Source organism: Carcharhinus amblyrhynchos, chromosome 6 (genome assembly GCF_965287045.1).
Source record: "Carcharhinus amblyrhynchos chromosome 6, sCarAmb.v2.hapA, whole genome shotgun sequence".
NCBI classification, from domain to species: domain Eukaryota; kingdom Metazoa; phylum Chordata; class Chondrichthyes; order Carcharhiniformes; family Carcharhinidae; genus Carcharhinus; species Carcharhinus amblyrhynchos.
This window is the reverse complement of record NC_137329.1, coordinates 78,725,368-78,745,823: the sequence shown is the minus strand read 5'-3', so window position 1 is coordinate 78,745,823 and position 20,456 is coordinate 78,725,368. Positions and strand designations below refer to the sequence as shown.

Genomic DNA, 20,456 nt, shown 5'->3' with positions numbered 1-20,456 from the left:
CACTCTGCCCTTGTGCTTGGTACTTGTGTAGTCAAGACCAAGTTGCTGAAGCAATGGACTAGATATTCCCCCACAAAAGTTTGACTCCCAAAAAACAACTGTAATGTTTGGCTGCTCACTACCCAAACCCATTCATGACTGCATTTAGAAAATCATCAAAACGTTTTTGCAGATTTTCCAGTCAGTTGATGTGTTGTTGAAATTTGTTTCTGCCTTTTGCTTTTCATAGAATCCCTTCAGTGCAGAACAAGACCATTCGGCCCATCAAGTCTGCACCAATTCTCCAACAAAGCATTTTATCAAGGCCTAGCTCCTGCCTTAATCCCATAACCACACATATTTATCCCGTTAATCCCCCTAACCTGCATATCTTGGGACACTAGGAGGCAATTGAGCATGGCCAACACTTAACCTGCACATCTTTGGATTGTGGGAGGAAACCCATGCAGACATGTGCCAAACATGCAAACTCCATACTGACAGCTGCTTGTAAACAATGAAGAAACATATTATTTAAATCATCTGTTCAGTGGTATCACTTGCTTGCTGTTTTGTCGAGGGTGTGGATGGTTTCCTGAGTGGCTGCACAATGGTTCATACTGCTGCCTTACAGCACCAGGGACTCGTGTTTGATTCCAGCCTCAGGTCACTGTCTGTATGGAGTCTGCACCTTCTCCCTGTGTCTGTGTGAGTTTCCTCTGGGTGCTGCAATTTCCTCCCCTCGTCTGAAAGATGTGCTGGTTAGGTGAATTGGGCATGCTAAATTCTCCCTCAGTGTACCCAAACAGGCACTGGAGTGTGGTGACTAGGGGATTTTCACAATAACTTCATTGCAGTGTTAATGTAAGCCTAATTGTGACTAACAAAAGAAAGTTTAAAACAAGTGAATTACACACACAATGCCCTCATAGCTATGAAGGCAGATATCCTGGCATGAGTCTGTCCATGTCATGAGTTTCTCAGACAATCAAAGCTTTGAAATTGTTGGGTTACACAATCATGAAGTGATCTTCAGGTTCCTTGCCTCTAAAAGCACTGGAATTTCTTCCCTGGCCTTTGAAACAGTTCTTAAATCCTATCTTTTGGTCATCCATCCTAACGTCTCCTTAGGTGGCTTTTGCCAGTGTTTTTGTTTGATAACACTCCTGTGAAGGGCCTTCCTTGGAACATTTTACAATTTAAAGGAGCTTGTATAAATCCTGGTTGTTGTTGTCGATGGGTTGTGTTGTGTGTGAAACAACCACAGAATCCAAAAGCAATCATTTTGCCTAATGCTTTCAAAGCCTGTATTTGATGATTGCGATATTTTGTTTACAAGCATAAAAATAAGGTTGCTGACTCCCCAACAAAATTCTATAATCAGAAAGCCAGTAAAGTCTTTGTGCCAAGACTAATGACTGATTGATTAAAGACTGTGCAGCCTTGGTTACATGTTGTGGATTTAGCCTGTTGAGACACTTGGGATCATATCCCATTGTATTGCAGTTGTCATTTAACATATTGTCTGCCCTGCTCTCATTATGGTTTCTGATTGTTGTCCAGTGTACACAACCATGTGATGGTGGAACAAGAACAAGACTGGTCATTTGTCAACTTCCACATGGGCAAAGACTGAGTGACCAAAGCTGTGATATCTTGGAGAAGCCTCCAGATAGGGAACAGTGCAACATGCATCCTTGTCCTGGTGGCGTTTCATGGCATCGAGGACCATGGAATTCGGTACGATAGTATTCTTTCTCTTTTTCTCGAGTGTTTGTATGAATCTACTCACTAATAATTGCAGGGAGATGTAATTAGTTTTGTTCCTGAATGTAACATAAGCAGTAGGCACACAAGGAAATCTTTATGAGGAGAAGGGAGGGGTTAGAAGGCAAGCGGTTGCCAGGGATACATTCCACATAACTGTTTCATTTTCAGGTCAAGAACTGAGTTGGTGCTTTATGATAAATAAAAGACATTATTAAAGTCCTGTTAACCCAACAGCCTTTGAAGAATTTGGCTTCAAATAGCCACATATGCCTAATTATAGAACTAAATAGCTGGCTGGTTTTAGATGTAGAAAGGAAACATTTTTATACAGGAAAAAATAATGGTAATGTATGATTTGTTTTCCATTGGTTTCACTTGGTTAATGGTTATCCTGTAATCACCATGAATAATTTGTAAATTTGTGTATAGGGAGTTCTTTATTAATAGCAATGGATCAAAACAGCAACACATGAAAAGCAGATCATTTGTATAATAGTGTAATTTTGTACAGACTGTATCTTTAATGTTTGTTTTAACTATGAATGCAATGAGGAAACTTTTTTATGCACATTTTAAAATGCTATTTTTCTGAGGGGTGCTATTAATATCCACAGACACACTTTAAGGTCTGTATGCAAAAAAGCAACAAGAGCAAAGATTGCACAATGGAAATGATGTGGGATTTGCTGTAATAAACCCTCTTCTCATTTCACAATCTAATGCAATGTATAACAAATGCAGATTGTACGTGGATGGCAGAATATAATTAAAGTAACTTAGCTCTATTATCTTATATATGTAAAATACTTAAAATGGAAGATGAGTATTTATCTCATTATTGATGAACACTCTTTCTAAGTTCACCAAGGAGCTGGATTCCATTCTCTTGGGCCTGTTCCTTGCTGAGAACCTCCAGTCACAGCTGGTGGATGCTCCATTAATGTCAGTGGCAATATTCTGACACAAAAGGGCAGTGACCCATAAAAACTACATGAGGAAAGTTGTAAACATCACAGGTACAAAAGTACCTGACACTTGAGGGCATGCTACCTCAGGATACATTGAATTGAAGAGAATCAGATCAGTGCTATAGGAACTATTCTTTTTACTGCATTGGAAATGACTTAGTGACTACAAGTTTCATTGTGGTTACTTGTTTGTAGTATTTAACAGATGAATACCTCTAAACCTGCTGATCCAGGTACAATAGAACAAATTGCCAAATACCTCCATTCACTTGTGGTGATGCAACTTTTGATACTTCCTTTGTTACCAGCATTGTGAAAATTTTTAACCATATCTTTGTGCTTTCTGTTGACACTCAACACTGCAGTGCTTGGAGTTCTTACAGACTACAGGCAACTGATCCTTTCATTAAACTAATTGGAAGTGTGGCAAAATCTTTCTTTTCCTGTTTTGCCTTTTAAGGTACATAGTTATATGACAAATATAACTATGCAGAAGATGGGTAAGCAGTTGGATATGTTACTTATTTGGCCTGTTTATATTGGTTACATTGGTAAACTCACTCTGAGCTATGGTTGCAGCAAGTTTCTCTTGCTGACAACTTGATATTTCACCTTGGTGGCCAATGTGTCATTACCCTTTAACTATCACCAAACAAAATGCTTTAGGTTTTCTATCTTTATGTCAAACTGTGATTTTATAAGTCAATTGATTACATGTTTTAAGTCAAAGATCAATATTTTTTACTTAATCTTTGAATAATTTCCTTCCCAATCTGATTTCTTTTTAAATTCCCGATCATCTCTTATTCTGAATATGACTATCTGACACTGATAGAACCCCTTTAAGTCAGTCAGTATTACGTTAATTTTTAATCTCCAATTCTTCATATATTTGATTTAAGTCCTCATCCCTCATAAGAATACAATTGCTATCCCTCATCAGAGTAAGCCGAAGATATTACAGTGTCCTTGAACTTTGATCGTGAAACCAGAATGTTAGAGCACTTTAAGGAAATTGATTGCTCATTTTAAATTCACTGGGAAATATGAGAGGTGTTTGAGTGTACTGCTACATAAAAACTGACCTCAATTACCCATTTATAGGCCATCATTGCAAAGGCTTTGTCCAGGCAGATTATTTTATTCCTCTTGAATGAGAAGCTTAATATTATGAGGTAGCAGTGAAGATCATCAGAGGCTGGAAAAAAATATCAGCAAAGGCTTACCCGAAGTATGTGCCAATCTTTAGCTATTTGAACTCGTGGATATAGTTGGATAACCATCAAACGTGACACTCTTTTCTCATATTAGTCAAGAAAATAACCCAAAAGACCTGCTCAAGGTGCTCATCATTTCCATGGAAAGAATTTTGACCAAGCTTTCTAAGTCCTTCCACACATGTAGCTCTCATTTTAGGTGTGTTAATGATGAAAATGTGACACTCTCCTCACCACTCAGGCCCAAATGAAAAAGGTTAAGAAAATGCTTTTCAACAAAGAAACTGTTAAGTTTTATTCAATTGAGCAGAATTAAAAGAAATTTAATTCTAAAGAAGATCTCACATTGCTCGCCAGGTATCATGTTCGAGTAGCCAGCAACAACCATGTTCTCTGTCAATGATGGATTGTAAATAATAATGACTTGTTCACTCAGCAAGCATGATTTGCATTTTGATTTGCTTTTTTGTCAGTTTGTCCTGTGTTTCTCAAGTCAAATATTGTGATCTTCCTGTTTTCTGTTTGCTAACATTCATGTGTTCACGATGCAATTTATTTTTGTTGGCCAGTGCTTCTATTTAATACACTCTTCATTTCTTGTTACCTGTAAATTGTGATGCACGACTTGCCTAAGGCACTGTGAGCAAGATCTCCATGGATAAGCCCACCTTTGCCCATCCGAAATAACCAGTAGATAAAATGCTGAATCATCAGCGCTGAAGACACTTAAAATCCTTTTTTTAAAGTGTATTTATTTTTACATTCTTTCAGTGATAATATTTATTTTAGATGACATATGAAAAAATAATTACTTTGTTCACAAACTTATTTTCAAATTGTAAAATATTAAAGAGTACAATATTGTAGAATTTATCTGGTGTTTTTATTACGGTGCAAACTATTGAAATATTCAATAAGTCATTTGTCAAAATTAGTTTCATTAGACTATGGACCACTGCTTCAATGGTTTAGCCCATATCTTAGAAGCCGATTACCTGCAAGTTGTTGGTCTTTCACTGGTCTTTGATTGCAGCATCCTGGGTGAAAGCTTCTACTTTATGAAATGCCTTTTTTCCAGTCAGCTCTTCCTCGCTTCTCAGCATGCAGTCACTTCTGTTTAAGGGACCACATCTTTGATTTTTGTGCAGCAGCTCTGCAAGGGCTACTTGCTCTCAATTCAACATTATGGTGATGGCACATAACTCAAACAACATAGTGGGTTACCTCTGAGCTCAGTTGCCTCCACAACACCAGTGACAGACCAGTGCCATCTGCATGGAGACCTGCCACTGATATGCACCACAGAGATGGTACTGCCAGTGGCAATCAAGATTGTCATTCCCCATAATCTTTCTACCTTTGCCTTATCTGACAGATGGCACCAATATTGACCACTGTATTGCCCAAATTAGGAGGGGTCATTGATGACAACAACATGGCCATTCTGGTCTTCATCTTTTGCCACCCATCACTTCCTCTGCTATGTGCTGTGATTACATACATAGTAAAAAGTCTGACAACACCAGGTTTTAGTCCAACCGATTTATTTGATAATACTCACAAGCTTTTGAGGGGACTGCCTCGAAAGCTTGTGAGTATTATCAAATAAATCGGTTGGACTAAAACCTGGTGTTGTCAGACTTTTTACTGTGTTTACGCCAGTCCAACGCCGGCATTCCCACATCATGATTACATACATATACAGAAATAATGGGGCAGGGACAGACCAACTGGTCTTTCAAACCTGCCACACACTGGTGCTGATGGTGAGAGCATTATGACCACACACTTTCTGCCATCCAACAGCCATACAACCACCTCAGAGGAGTAAGAAACAGAAAAACCCAGGGCCAATAAGGGGGAAAAAAGCTGCCGTGAAAATTCCTCTCTGGCCCCATTGGGTGGTCTAAACCAGCCCAGGAGATTAAACATGATGCCTGTAAAGTCACTTACCTTCTATATGATTTTTAAAAAATTACCCCATTCCTGAAGTTACAAAGCCAATGCATATAGTGTACAGGGCAAGCCCTTAATCCATCTCCAAAACCCAAATCAAATTTAAATTGAATCCAATTCATGGTCCTCACGAGAGGGAGAGACACAAGATCCAAACTGACAAGAAAAGGCATTGCACCCCATCTTGGATTTGATTGGGCACTTAATCTTAGTCAAAAGATAGTGAAGATGAGGTGAAGGTGTGCAGAGAGTCAGTATTCACCATACAAAAATTAATGAGGCTCTCCCAATCCAACGTTTTGAAGCTTAGTAACTAGTTTCACTATGATGAATGCAGCAGTGTTAATGTTTGCTAATGATGAACCAGACAGAGAGTACTGAAAGTTCTGAGCCACTGGCTCTGCTTTCCAGGGTTTATAAATGTTAGGTTGTTAACTCCACAGTGCAAAGTTCAATTCTGTGATGTTTGTGTGGGGTTGGGAGTGAGTGACAAAGCAGATGAAGCATAATAGCAGAATGATATTACCCTGAGCTTTACCTTTCCCCACTCTTTCCACACTGTTTTACACCAAGATGGTAGCCCTCCTTCCATGGAACCAAAGGCTTGTAATTTGCAACAATCAATTCTTCTGCAATTGATTTCTGTTCCCTTGTATTAGGTGGCCTCTTGCCATATCAGCAGGAAACTCACTTTGACAGGTTGTAAGTTGAAGAAGCACCTACTTAATTCTGAGGGTCAAAGAAGCACAGAAGGAGACCATTTGGCGCAGCAAATGGGTGGTCAGTGCTAGTTGATAGGCTGGAAAACCTGCAGCACTTCCAGTATAGCTGAAGTGATGTAAACATATGGGAAGCCCTTTCAAGGTATCAGTAGCCCAAATCTCCAAAAAATAGGTTGCAGCCAGAACATACTGGAGTGTGATAGCAATAAAAGTACATTGCAGCCTCTTGCCGTATCAGTAGGAAAGGCATTGTATAATGCCAATTGTATCATTTGAAGTTAAGTATAAACAGGTGGACAACATTGATTGGATGATTACTTGAGCACACATAAAGTGATACTGACATGAGTAGAATGGAGTCAGGAGATAAATGCCTGTAATATTTCACTCTGTGAATAAATCAAATACACACGGATTGGCTTTGCATTTTCCTTTACTAACTTGGCTATTTACTTTCATTCTTATATTGGATGTGGGTATTACTGGCTACATCAGCATTTGTTGCCCTTGAAAAGATGGTGGTGAGTTGTCTTCTTGAATCACTGCAGTCCGCGCTGTTAGGGAGGGAATTCCATGATTTTGGCCCAGTGACAGTGACAGAATGGCACTATATTTCCACGTCAGGATGGTAAGTGGCTCGAGATGCAGAAGTTTGCAAGTGGTAGTGTTTCCAGATCTATTAGGGATATAATAGTGTGAGGGGTTAGTGAGGGCCAGTGGTAAATGGTTAGTAGGCAACATGAGTGGCAAACATATTGAATTGCTGCCATCTGGAGAAAATACCCTGGAATGCATAACAGGCCACCCAGGCCAGCACCCTTACTTTACCACATAACGACCAGGGGTTTTGTTGTAAACACTTGGAAGTTACTGCCTGAATCCGCTTAATCAACAACATAATTTAGATTTTAAGGGCACCAAAATGTAAACCTTGCAGTTTTTGGTGACTGAAATGGAGTCACTTTGCATGGCACTATAAACATCAGTAAATCCAGAGCAAGAAACAAATGCTACTTTTAAACAGACCAATATCACAAATGTGCTTTGTTGAGATTCAGCCCTGATTTCCTGGTAGGACAGGATCATTCTGCCAAAGAGGTCTCAGCAAGGAACAAATCATATCAGAGGATTTTATGGCCTTGCCTGTCCCAAAACAGTAAAATCCTACATGAGGTTAATGGTCCTTTCCATTATCCAAACCTCACCTGCTCCGATTCCCATAGCAGGCGGGACAGTAAAACTCCGGCCGTATAGCAGGGACTCCTCATCAATTCCCACCTCAAACCTGACATAAATCACTGGATGTTTTGGCTGGCAGGAGATCACTGCCAGTGATTGCAGGAACTGATCCCAGTAGTGGTGAGGCGGGCAGAAGGGGTGTCACTCACAATTGAAGGAACCAAAGTATGGGGGCGGTGGGGAGCGTTAGGGCTTTTTTGTGGGGCCCAAAGCTGTTCTTCCTGGCCCTCAAGGAAACTTGGAAATATTTTTCAAAAATACAGCTTGGAATTTCTGGACCATCAATCCAGCTTCTGGCAAGCCGACTTTGAAGAGAAATCATCATTGTTTTCCACCACAGCATCACTTGAAATAGCAGATCAGGATCTTCCATGATGTCATTGCAAAATCGTGATCTGCTATTTCAAGTGATGCTGTACATATTTCACGTCGACTTGGGATGGTACCCTTTGCCTTTGCCTGCACCCTCCCTTGTTGCTTTGCTGGACTTAACTGAGGCCCTTGGTCAGCTTCAGAGCCAAATGGATTTACTCTTGTGTTACCAGTGAACTGCTTCCAGAATTGCAGCTAGTCCCTACAACTCCCTGAAACTGACCAACTGAGGATGGCAGGCCAATTTGTCGCGGTCCAACCTAATGAGACCTGTGTAGCAGCAGAATGACTCTGATTCAGACCCCATTCCATTTCTATACTCAAGTGTACAACCTGCAGACGACTAAGTGAAGCACAAGAAGTGGCTGAGTAAGTAAATGATCTCCATGAATAGGAATTGACTTCGGAAGTCCAGAAAAGACACGGTACCAATGAAACTTCTATTTCATTAATGACTAGGACAAAAAGGATAAGCAAAAATTTGACTGACCAGGCAATATTCAAGAAAATATGGCATTTGTAATCTTGTTTTCAATTAGATCATCTTTTTTGGTGTGCTATCAATTAAATGTGGCTCTTTTACTGTAACTCAAGAGAGGCTTTTTAAGTAAGATGTTGTACAATGACCACCTTCTCTCTCAGAATGTCTACTGAGGAAAATTGCTCTGAACCATGACAGGAACATAGCCTGAAGCACTTGTTTGTCTTCAGATCGTTTAAGTAGTTGTCTTTGTTTTGTTCTGAAAGTATATGAGAATTTTTGACAGCAGCATACTAATGAAGCTGTAAATCTCTGTGGAGCCAACCTGCTCTCTCAACTACTGTTAGAATTGTCTCACTGAGATGTGGGGATTGTTTTAACTAAGGACAGGTGGGGCTGTGGAAGGTGAGGGAACGCCCCACCCCCTCTGTGGGGAATATAGCTTCAGGCCTGGGCTACATTTGAACGATTGAGAATGGTTTCTCTCCTGTTGCTGATGTCCGGGTTGGTGGAATAGGTGCGAGACTTGGGTCAAGACCCAAGGGAATGATGCTCCGCATGGTTAACATTTAGTAAGGGGCTTTGGCAGCTGATAATGATGCCAGAAAGAAGCAGACAAATCCAGAGTTGGGGAATTGCAGGGTCTGTGAGGGAAGAGATGGTGATTGGCAACATTCCAGCTTCTACTGACCCACAAGAACTTGACAAAAAGAACATTTTTTAAAAATAGTTCTTCACCTCTGGTGACAACATAGACACTCCAGCCGTAGTGCAACTATCGGAGTTGATCTTGTGTGGACCTTGCAGATGTAGGTTAAAACGTCCTTGTGCATTGATGTTACCACTGGGCCATGGCTTTTACATGTCAGTTAGGCCTCACCTTCCAACAGTGAGAGCTTCAAATTTGGTGAAGGTAAATTGACGCTGTGCAGATAAGAAGACGGGGATGATTGTAGTCCCTTTCACACATTGTTCCCACTGAGCGGAGAGGGTTACAATCCACTCCCCCATGCAAACCACTCGCTCCCCATCCCCTGCGCCCCCCCCCCCCCCCCCCCCCGACAACATTTCAAACAATGTATGTCAGGCCAGTGCCACTACTTCATGCATTTTATTGTGTAGAAGTTCTTCCAAAATCAGAGGATGGCACTGAAGGCCATTCTGCCTGTTGAGTCCACGCTGACTTTCTGCTGGAGCAATTTAGCTAGTTCCACTCCCCCTCACTTTCTCTGTGCTGCTGCTAATGTTTTCTCTTCAAGTGCTTATCTCATTCCTTCTTGAAAGCCTCAATTGTATTTGTTTCCACCACACACTCAGGCAGCGATTTTTTTGCCAATCACTTTAAAATGGTGTCCTTTGGTTCGAGACCCTTCCACAGATGGGAACAATTCTTCTCTAATATCTCTGTCTAGAGTTTTCATGATTTTTGAACACTTCCTGTTAAATTCCTTTTCAATATTCCATAAGGACAGCAACCCCAGATTTTCCAACTATCTACAGAGCTGAAGTCACTCATTCTCAAAACACTTTTCTGCACCCTGCCATAAGCTTTTACTTCCTTTCTAAAGTGCAATGCCCAGAATTGGACACAATAGTCCAGCACTGCAAAAATCCAATGTTTTATAAAGAGTCATCATAACTTCCTTACTTTTGTACTATTTTCTCAACTTGTCTTGCCACCTTCATCAATTTGTGCACATATACCCCAGCTCTCCATCCCAATACTCCTTTTAGAATTGTGTCCTTTATTTTATATCACTTCTCATTCTTCCTCGCAAAATGAATTACATTAAATTTTGTCTGCCATTTACCCACTCATTCCACCAGCTTGCTTATGTTCCCTTGAAGTGTCTTAGTATCTTACTTATAGATTTTCCAAGCTTTATGCCATCTACAAATTTTGAACAACCATTGACCACTACTTTGTTTTCCGTCACTCAGCTAACTTTGTATCCACACCGCCGCTATCTCTTTTATTCTATGAGCTTCAACTTTGATGCCTATTTGATAACATTTTATCAAATGCCTTGTAGAAATCCATGTACATCTTATGAACTGGATTACCTTGATAATACCCTCTGTTAACATGGATTGCCTTTAACAAATCGCTGCTGTCATTCCATAAATTAATCCACACTTACCCAAGCATTTGTTATTTTGTACAGGATTATTGTTTTGGAAAACTAAAGCTTTCCACCACCAAAGTTAAAGTGACAGACCTGTAGTTTATCCTTGCACCCTTTTTTTGAACAAGGGCATAATATGAGCCATTCTCCCATTTTTTGACATTTCTTGACATCACCCTACATCTTAGGAGAATGGCCAGTGCCCCTGTAATTTCCTGTTTTGTTTCCCTCTGCATCCTTGGGTACCTCCCATTCAATCCCAATGATTTACTAACTTTAGGTACTTCATTTATAATACTGCTTAATCAATTTTAGCCCAACAGTATTTCAACCACCCCCACTTTCACTGTCTTTAGTAGCAACTTCCTCCTTGATAAAGACAGTTGGAATTTTTTAGCTTGGGAGTTTAAAGTCCATGTAAGCAGATCTAAAATAGTTAAAGTCATGAATTAGCATGTGTATTATATGCTCATAAATGTATTCATTCACATAGGATGAAGTCCTCTGATCCCTCTAGTAATGGGAAGTTTAGGAATTCTGTTCCAAGGATCTTAAAAGTGGGTTAAACTTCCCGACACGTGATGATAGGAAGCCCTTGTTGACACATTAGAAGGTCATGCATGTTCAGTAAAAGATCACCTTGCCAGAATTAAGTTCCCCCTCCAAACTAATCTCCCCGCCAGTGAGTTATTGTAAAGTTAACTTTAACGGCTGAACAGAGCTGGCATGTACGACTTCTTCCACAACTTTAAGGTGAGCAGATGCTGTTTCCATCTTTTTGGAGACCAGTCACAACTTGACGCATACCAGGTACTGGTAACAAAATCTGTGCTGAAGCTGAACACGAGAGGCGGGAGAAAGGAAGCTGTCAGGGAGCCCTTTAAGTATGGACTTTGGCCTCTTGAGTAATGGCAGGAAGAGTTATTTCCTGCCTACCCCTGTTGCAAATATGCACGGACGCATATTTAATAAGCTGACCATTGCAGGATTGTGCATGGTCAGCTGACCTGCACCCGCAGCACAAAACACTGCAACTCCCACCACCAAACTTAGACTTCAGAATGAAAGTTTCCATCCAGAGAATAAACTTTGCAAAAGAAATCTAAAATATTCAACAAAATTGATGATTGGCAGGTGTAACTGAATTTCTTTTACAAATTACTAAAGGTTTTTTTGCCTCTATAAAAATTAAACATAGGATTTTTGACCATCTGGAATTGTCATATTGAACTGATTTATAACCAAGACTTCATTAATGTGTCTGAACAGGAGTGCCATGACATTGCCTTGATATGGATACGGTTGTCAAGTTGCATCATCTTTAGATTGAGAAGATGTGTAAACTACTTTTAATGGAAAACATATATCTTTGCCTTCTGCAGCCAAAGTTTCAGTCTTCGGTTAAGCCACAAGAATTTACTTACCTGGAAAAAAATGCTTCTTGTAAATAGCTGATCCATAATGTTGTTTCAAATGAGCCTGAAATTTCCCGATCTTACAACTCAAGTCATCTACTAATTTCCTCTTCCTCTTGTAGATTAATAATTACCTACTTGCCCTCCCATTGGCAGCTATGCCTTTAGCCATTTTGACTTTGTGCTCTAGAATTCCTTCAGCAAAACTGTCCACCATCCCTCTTCTTATTTGCCTCTCCTTATTACCCACTGTAATGGCCAAAACTTTAATCACCCTTCCTTCGTGTTATTGTACCTTGGTGAAGTATGTTGGATATTTTTCTGCCTGATAAAGATGTTTGAAGGATAGTTGTAATAGTTGACTCACTGAAATTTCCTTTCTGGCCTAGCCTGTTCTCTATCTGTATTAACTCTCTAAGATATGAAGTGAATTCACATGGAAACCTCTTGCTCTTGAGCCTTTAAATAAAATAAAATGTTGCATTTATATAGCAGCATTCATGACCTCAAGATATGTCAAATTACTTGACAAAACACTAAGTACAGATTATGCATAGCAAGGTCCCACGAACAACAGTATGATGATTTGACAAGATAATCCATTTCAGTGATGGCAGTTGACAGATAAACGTTGGCCAGGACACCAAGGATAACTCTCTTGCTCTCATTTGATTAGTGACATGAAATCTTCCACTTCCACCTGGGAAGTAAGTTTAACACCTTATCTGAAAGATAGGGTGGGATTCTCCAATCATTCAAGTCAATGGGATTCCCTGGTCCTGCTGCACTGAACAGACGTTTGGCTGAACAAATTCAATGTCCTTGCTGGCAGCAGCGGTAGGGCATGAATGATCTCAGCATTCCAGCCATAGTCTCCTCAACAATGTCATCAGGAGAGTATAGTTGGAGAATAAATGTTTTTCACAGCGAGGAAGAATCTGAAGGGCATTCTTTCAACCTGACTCGAGCAGTTGGTTCAACAAGAAGACTCCTAGTCAAGAGGGAACCTAATAGAGGAAAACAGCTCAAAGTGAATTAATTTGCCACTATGGTGTGCTTCTCCCTCAGACAGATTGTCTAGTTTAGATGTATGCAGCCATGTATGTTAAAACAATATTATTCTGAAAATACCTGTAAAATGTTAGTCAGCTGCCAAGTTAAATGGATTTTTAAAAGTAGGTTCAGTTGGTATTTTTTAAAGTGAATTGCCTTTGGTTTGATTGCCAACCCTGCTCCTCTCCTACTAATGCCACGTTTCAATAATGATGGCAGCTTTTCCCCTTGCATTCTGTGACCTTTTGACCCCACCCATCAGAATTAATTTATCTGGAGAAATGAATAGTTTGCACTAAGTAAGGATGCAGAAGTTCCATCCTTTTCTGAAATCAGAGTCAATGATTTATCAAATTTTAGTGATATTTTAACTTGGGGATTTTAGTTGATGTTTTACTTCTAAAAACAGTCCCTAGAATTAAATCATGGATTTTCACTGCTGATCATGCAATTCGATGTATTTATTATCGGAACAGAACAGGACAATTTAAAAAATGCAAGGGGCCCTGATTCAGGGATTCTTGCATGCGTTCCAATTTTTACAAACACTGAATAATGGTGTGGATAATGAACCCATACCCTGCATAACTAACTTTAGCTGGCTCCATGCTGGGGTGGGGGGGGGAAGACACCTCATTTATGCCACCCCTTGAGTCTTCCTGGGGTCCAAGCTTCTCTAGGACTTGTGATTCACAGCTGTTCAAGAGGAGTTGTGAACCATAGTCTGGATTCAGGAACCTTTTTAACAGGTAAATTTGAAAGTGTTACCTAACTCCCCTCATAGCCTCATGACCCCTGCATATGAGCAACATAATAGCAATGGCAACTCTTTGAAATGCTCATGAGAAAAAAAACTCAATGAACATCTAACTTGAAGAAACTGATTTGGCCAACTGTTCTGTTGCTACAGTTGTCAGATAGCCTCATTATAAATACTTGGCTGAGCTCCAAGATACTATAATAGAATCAGCTTAGGGGTCTGTTTAGACAGCTTTGAAGGTGAATGTTGTCTTTGACATGTTTATGAGCTTAGAATAAGTTACTCTTCCTATGATGTAATTTTTCAATGTCTATGTTTAGTTGCACAAAGTTAAAGGTATGAAGTGAATTATAATAAACAATGATAATATGAGTGGCTGCCTGACATTTTTAAAAGGTTGTAAGAACAGCAGTTTTTAACAAAGAAGATTTTTGCATGGGTGTCTTTTCATGAGAATTTCAAAGGCTTGCTACTGTTATACTGTCATTAGTTCTATACATAGTTCATATGGATAAGAGGGCATGGAAGTGGCTTGAAATATAAGGGGCTATGGAGGGGACATAGGAGGTATGTGAGGGATGAGGAAGAAAGGGTCTACCAGCTTTAATACAACCCGGACGATCCCATTGACACACGTCAAGTCTTCCAACCAGCCAACTCAGCAACTGCCCACATCTGTGGCCATCTCTGAACTACTTCCGGAGGAAGTGGGTCTGACTCTATCCGCCTCAGCATTTCTTAGAATCAAGATATCAGACCCTTCTAAAGCAGACAAGTCCACCTTGACTTTCATGCCTCCTCCACAAAAATCTGGCCCCACGTTTAAAGATATTTTTCTGAAATTGAAACTTTTTCTTTACAGTAGTATTATGGAAGTGATAGCATTATTGTACAAAGATACCATGTATGTTTATACAGGATAAGGAGAAATAACAAATTGAATTGCTAATACAATATTAGAGGCTGCACAATGAAGAACAATTGGATTATTCTCTGGTGAAAGAAATCTTGTAGCCATGAGGAATAAAATCATGTCCAACATCAGGTATCTGTCTGGTTTCAAATTATATGAACTGTATAATTTGTCTGTTCATATATGTCTGAGCTTTCTGCAATCCTCCAATTCAAGCTTCTTGCACATCATTTCCCATTACCCCACCATTGGTAAGAGAACACTGAGCTGTTTTGGCGCTAATGTTCTGGAAATCACATTTCTCTCCACCCCCACAACATAAGAACATAACCCACCAAATCTCTTTGCTTCTTTAAGATGCTCCTTAAACCTTACTTTTCCAATTAAGCGTTTAATTAGCTCCACTGATGTCTCCTTAGGTGCCATTCTTTGAATTCTTTAATGCTCTTGTGAAACAGCTTTTAAAGTTTTTCAACATTGAAGGTACTGTCTGAATTCATGTTCTTACATATACTCTTAATTATGGCAATGCCATGGGCTAATTGGAACGGGCTCCCATCATTCGTGTAGGAGTAGTTATTTTTCGATGGCTGCGGAGCCTCACTTGACACAGGAAGAACACAAAAATGTCACTGTTCTATCTCCACCATTCATTTTTGTCATTTCTGCCCAGTTGCCCCAGTAAATTTGAATACAAAATGAAGGTTTATTAGCTCTGAAGTGCACAAAGGTTTGGTAACGTGTATCAGTGTGCTGCTACAAAGAAAATACATATTGTTCTTTTTGTTGGATGAATCATCAGGATAAACATTTTTCAAAAGTCTGGCAGGGTGTAGATTATATTATAATTAACAACTCCTGGTTATGGTTGATGCCAGGTGTTACTGCTGATCACGATGGGAAGCAAACAAACTCCTGGTTCTTTGAAATTTTTTGATTGACTGGCTTATACTGGTGAGGCTGCCCTGTTGCCACTGAGACCCACCTTTGATTAGCTGCATTGTTTAATTGTGAACTATACCTTTTCCATCAGGTTGGCAGCTCTTGCTCAGAGATCCTTGCTTCTCGTCTGTTTCTGTAACTGTAAAAGGACAGCAAAAGTGCTAAAGGTTGTCTTTCCCATTTTTCTTCATTGCTTACTTTTTTGACAATGATGAGGGGAATTTAGTTCTTTAAAATAGTTCCATGGTTCTGTTGATCCATCAGGCACACTCAGCCTGTCAAGTTATCTTTGATAAACAATAACGCTTGATAAACACAACTTAGTAGTTTGTGATCTCTGAAAAGTAGTCTAACTATCTTAATTTCTAAATATTTCCCAGAGTTATGGGATAACTCTTAGCATACTCAGCATACTTGTAAAAGAAAAAACATACTCATCACCATCTACACCTGAATTACTTTGTACATACAGTAAGGCTTCTGATCAAAGAGAATGTGAGCTCCCTAATGGTAGCTGACTTTAGCATTGAGCACATAGAATGTATTAAGGGAGATCATAACAGCATAATTAGATTTTATTATGTCTCAGGCAGTCAGTGGCTGGATCAGTTAAGAGATCACTGACGGTCAGAGGGGATTCATGGGAAAAGACTGGATGCAGGCTTAAGTCTTCATCTCTGTACCTGATCTGAGACATGCCAAGCATTTTTCCCCCATGGGGAGGAATGTGAGCAGAGTAAGTTCTATCTAGATGATCTATGGTTCCCTCTCTATTACAGGAACATCAGCTGTACCCTGGAAGCACACTGCCCTTCCAACCTCAGCTGCAGATATTAGCACAAAACTTGGTGAAAAAGAAAGATCAAAATGTAGAAAGGCAAATCGTTATCCAACATACTCCGGTTAAAGATTCCTCATCACTTACCAAACCATGTCACATGATTACTGTCAATTCCATGTGCTCTCATTTTCACAAATAATCTCTTTGTGCCACCTGCAACAAATGCTTTCTGGAAGTCTATCAATAACATCCATAGACACTTCCTTGTCTATCATGATAATGACCTCTCCAAAAGTGTGACAGGGTTATTCAGACATGACCAAAACCACAAATCCAACTTGACTCTCTTTTGATCAACTGATGGCTGTTCCTGCACTCAGTTGTTCTGTCTGCAACAGATCTGTAATTCACTGGCCTGTCTGTCCTTTCCTACTTAATAAATGGAGCAACATTTGCAATATGATACATTTCAGAAGCACTGTTACTCATTTTGGTATGCTTTGGAAAATTATGACCAGTGGATCTGCAAATTCCTCACCTGCTTTAAAAAACCAGGCATGGAAACATCAGTTCCTGGAGAGTTGTCTTCCATCACACTAATGAAAGGAGTGAAGATAAAGAGGAATGTTATTGTGTACAAGAGTGTGAATGTAGAGGCCATTGACAGATGTACTGTATTGGGAAGCATAAGAGGTACACAAACTAGCTTGGGCAGCAGGCCTATTGAAGCAGACACGGAAATGACTGAAGACTGCAGTGAGATTTAGGCTGAGGTGCCACCTGCTCCAGGAAATTCTGCAGCAACAGTTGATCATCCATAAAACTATGTCAGAGCCACTGACCTCACAGTACATGTCACGGGACCCTTCTAGGCAGCAACAAGGTGCATCACAGGAATCGGCTTTTTCTGTGCAATAACAGAGGGTTTGAGTTTGAGCCGTGGGGTTATGCTGCAACTGTACCGGATGTTGGTGAGACCACATTTGGAATATTGTGTTCAGTTCTGGTCACCTCATTATAAGAAGGATGTGGAAGCATTGGAGACAGTGCAGAGGAGATTTGCCAGGATGTTGTCTAGTTTTGGGGGGGGGGCGGTTAGGTCTTATGAGGAAAGATTGAGGGAGCTGGGGCTTTTCTCTTTGGAGCGGAGGAGGATGAAAGGCGACTTAATAGAGGTTTATAAGACGATGAGAAGGATTATCAGAGTGGATATGCAGAGACTATTTCCTTAGGTGGATGTAGCTGTTTCGAGGGGGCATAACTATAAGGTTCACGGTGGGAGATATAGGAAGGATGGCCAAGGTAGATTCTTTACTCAGAGTGGTTGGGGGTGTGGAATAGACTTCCTGCTGTGATAGTGGAGTCGGACACTTTAGGCACTTTCAAGCGGTTATTGGATAGGCACATGGAGTACTCCAGAATTATAGGGAGGGGATAGCTTGATCTTGGGATTGGACATAGCTCGGCACAACATTGAGGGGTGAAGAGCCTGTACTGTGCTGTAATGTTCTATGTTTCTGTGTTCATCAAGGAGGTAGTTGATGTCTTATTTTGCAATGAACTCTCTTGCATTCATTTCAGCAGTGACCAGGGGTAATTTCAAAAGCTTTTTTCCCTGCACTTTCTCTATTGTACAAGGAGTCATTGGCAGCACCATTTGTTTGCCCACTGGCAAGGTTGAAATTTTTTTTTTATTTGCAGGCTCTTTTTGAGATTCTCTTGAGGGCTACTTTTTAATTTTCAGAGGCTATGCTTTGGTTTTCAGTAGTGTCTTGGAGGTAAAGCTTCCATTAAAGGGTGTCCAAGAAATGAGAGCCTTGGTGCTGGGCAGGCAGCTTGGAATCCACAACAATCCTTCATTCACTCCCCCAACCAAAACCCTTGCCCCTCCTCCATCCCTTCCGTTTTCCCTCCTCTCCTTCGTATACCCCCTCCCCCTTCCTCCCCTCCCCCCACCTCCTCCCTTCCTCCCCTCCCCCTCCTTCCTCCCCCCTCCCACTCTCTTTCCTTAGTGTCTCTGTCTTCCTATCCCATTTCTTTCCCTCCTCCACGTGCTCTCTTCCTCCACTCTCTTTCTCTTTTCCTCCTCTGCTCTCTTTCTCTCTTCCTCCCCCACACTCTTTCTCTCTTCCTCCCCACTTGCTCTTCCTCCCTCATCCCTCTCTCTCACATATTCTCTATCTCTCACAGTTGCAGCCAGAGTCACTTTACCTGCATTGAGTTATTATCAAGGAGTCCTCACTCCTCTGAACTGAGTGATAGCGCTGCTGAGGTCCCCATTCTCTTATTTTTCTTTCAATGTTGTAATTAAATAAAAGACCCATCACAGTGCATCCTTGTGGTCAGCCACTACAAACCATGCCCTTCCCCTCGCTAAAAACATACAGCTTTAAGAGGATTGTAAAAAATAATTCCAAAGAGAGGGAAAATTATCAGCTATCCATTGATTTCCAAGATCTGAGGTCCTGCTCTGAAAGGATTTGTTTCCAACTCTCTATCACCAACTTGAAAAAGTTTAGTTTTGCTTTCAATCCTCCTGTCTTTTCCATGCTGTTACTCCAGCACCTCCACTCACAATTTTTCTCTCTCCAACCTTGTTGTTCCTCCAATCATGGATTCTGTCTCTGAAGAAGCAGCAAGAGCGCTAGGGACGGGATCTGTGATTGGAGGAACTGGAGTAGAGAGAGCGGGAGAGACACAGTTTGTGATTAGAGGAGCAGCTCGTTATGTATTCTACTCCTCCAATCAAACTTTGCATGTTTTCCCACTCTCAGCAAGACGCCTGCACCTGCAATTGTTCAGCCCGAGACTATAGAGGAGTTTATTATAAAGTAGTATTTCATTGGGATGACCTTTCTTGAATTTTTTTGCCTTCATCTTTTGTTTTTTCATAGGCTACTTGTGGTGTATTGAGGGCAAATTTGCCCGCAACCCCTGGGTATTTTGAATTCTGTCTATCAGTGGATAAGTTCTATGACAATGTCAGTGCTCATATTTTGGAGGGTATTCTGACACCCTCAGAATAATTAAACATTATACAGTTCTTTGCAGTAGAAGGAAAGATGGAAGCCTGACTTTGTCAAGACATCAGCCACATAATGCAGCATGCTTGATGTACATTCTCCAAATCTTGTACAAAGCAGATGTCAGTAAGGTACAGCTAGGACCATTGCTGAACTGACTTTTGAGATGTTAAGCCAAAGCTTTAAATGTGTGGGTTCAATCAGAGTTTGCAAAATAATGAAAATACTGCACACTGTGCGGTATTACTAACCATCAACTTTGATAACAAGACATAGTAGACAAGTGGAGGCAGGGACATTGGCATATATAAGTTTTGTTTCTAGTGATCCTATAGTTGGCATCATTTCTTTCTATTTATCATTTTTATAATCAATCAAGTTAATTCTACTGTTTATTTTTTTCTGCAAAACTATTACTTTTACTTTTGGACAAGCGATGACATCTTTTCCAAACAATAAAAGAAAGATAAAGTGCTAGGAACAATGGATATGAATAAATATCGTTAGTATGATAGATGTGTTTCACATATGTGCTGGAGCTGAATTTCCGCTTTGCTGTCATCTGGATATTGATTTCTAATGCATGTTTCTACAATGCTCCCTACCCCCATCTCTTCAGTTGATGGAAATCTAATAGTGGTAGAGTACTTTGTCTCCCAGTGGCTTAAAAACAAGAGCATACGTTTTAAATTTAAATCTTCCTTATCTCTGTAACTCTCTCCAGGCTTACAAACCAAAT

At 40.3% G+C, this 20,456-nt stretch overlaps 1 protein-coding gene across 1 annotated transcript in view; it reads left to right on the top strand.

Moving 5' to 3' along the window:
- LOC145344494 (A disintegrin and metalloproteinase with thrombospondin motifs 20) overlaps positions 1–20,456 on the top strand; it is a 388,246-nt gene that overhangs the window by 244,901 nt on the left and 122,889 nt on the right. Inside the window, exon 28 of the mRNA XM_080191669.1 lies at positions 1,543–1,719. Within this exon, the coding sequence (XP_080047795.1) occupies positions 1,543–1,719 (177 nt within the window). The remainder of the gene's footprint in view (positions 1–1,542; positions 1,720–20,456) is intronic.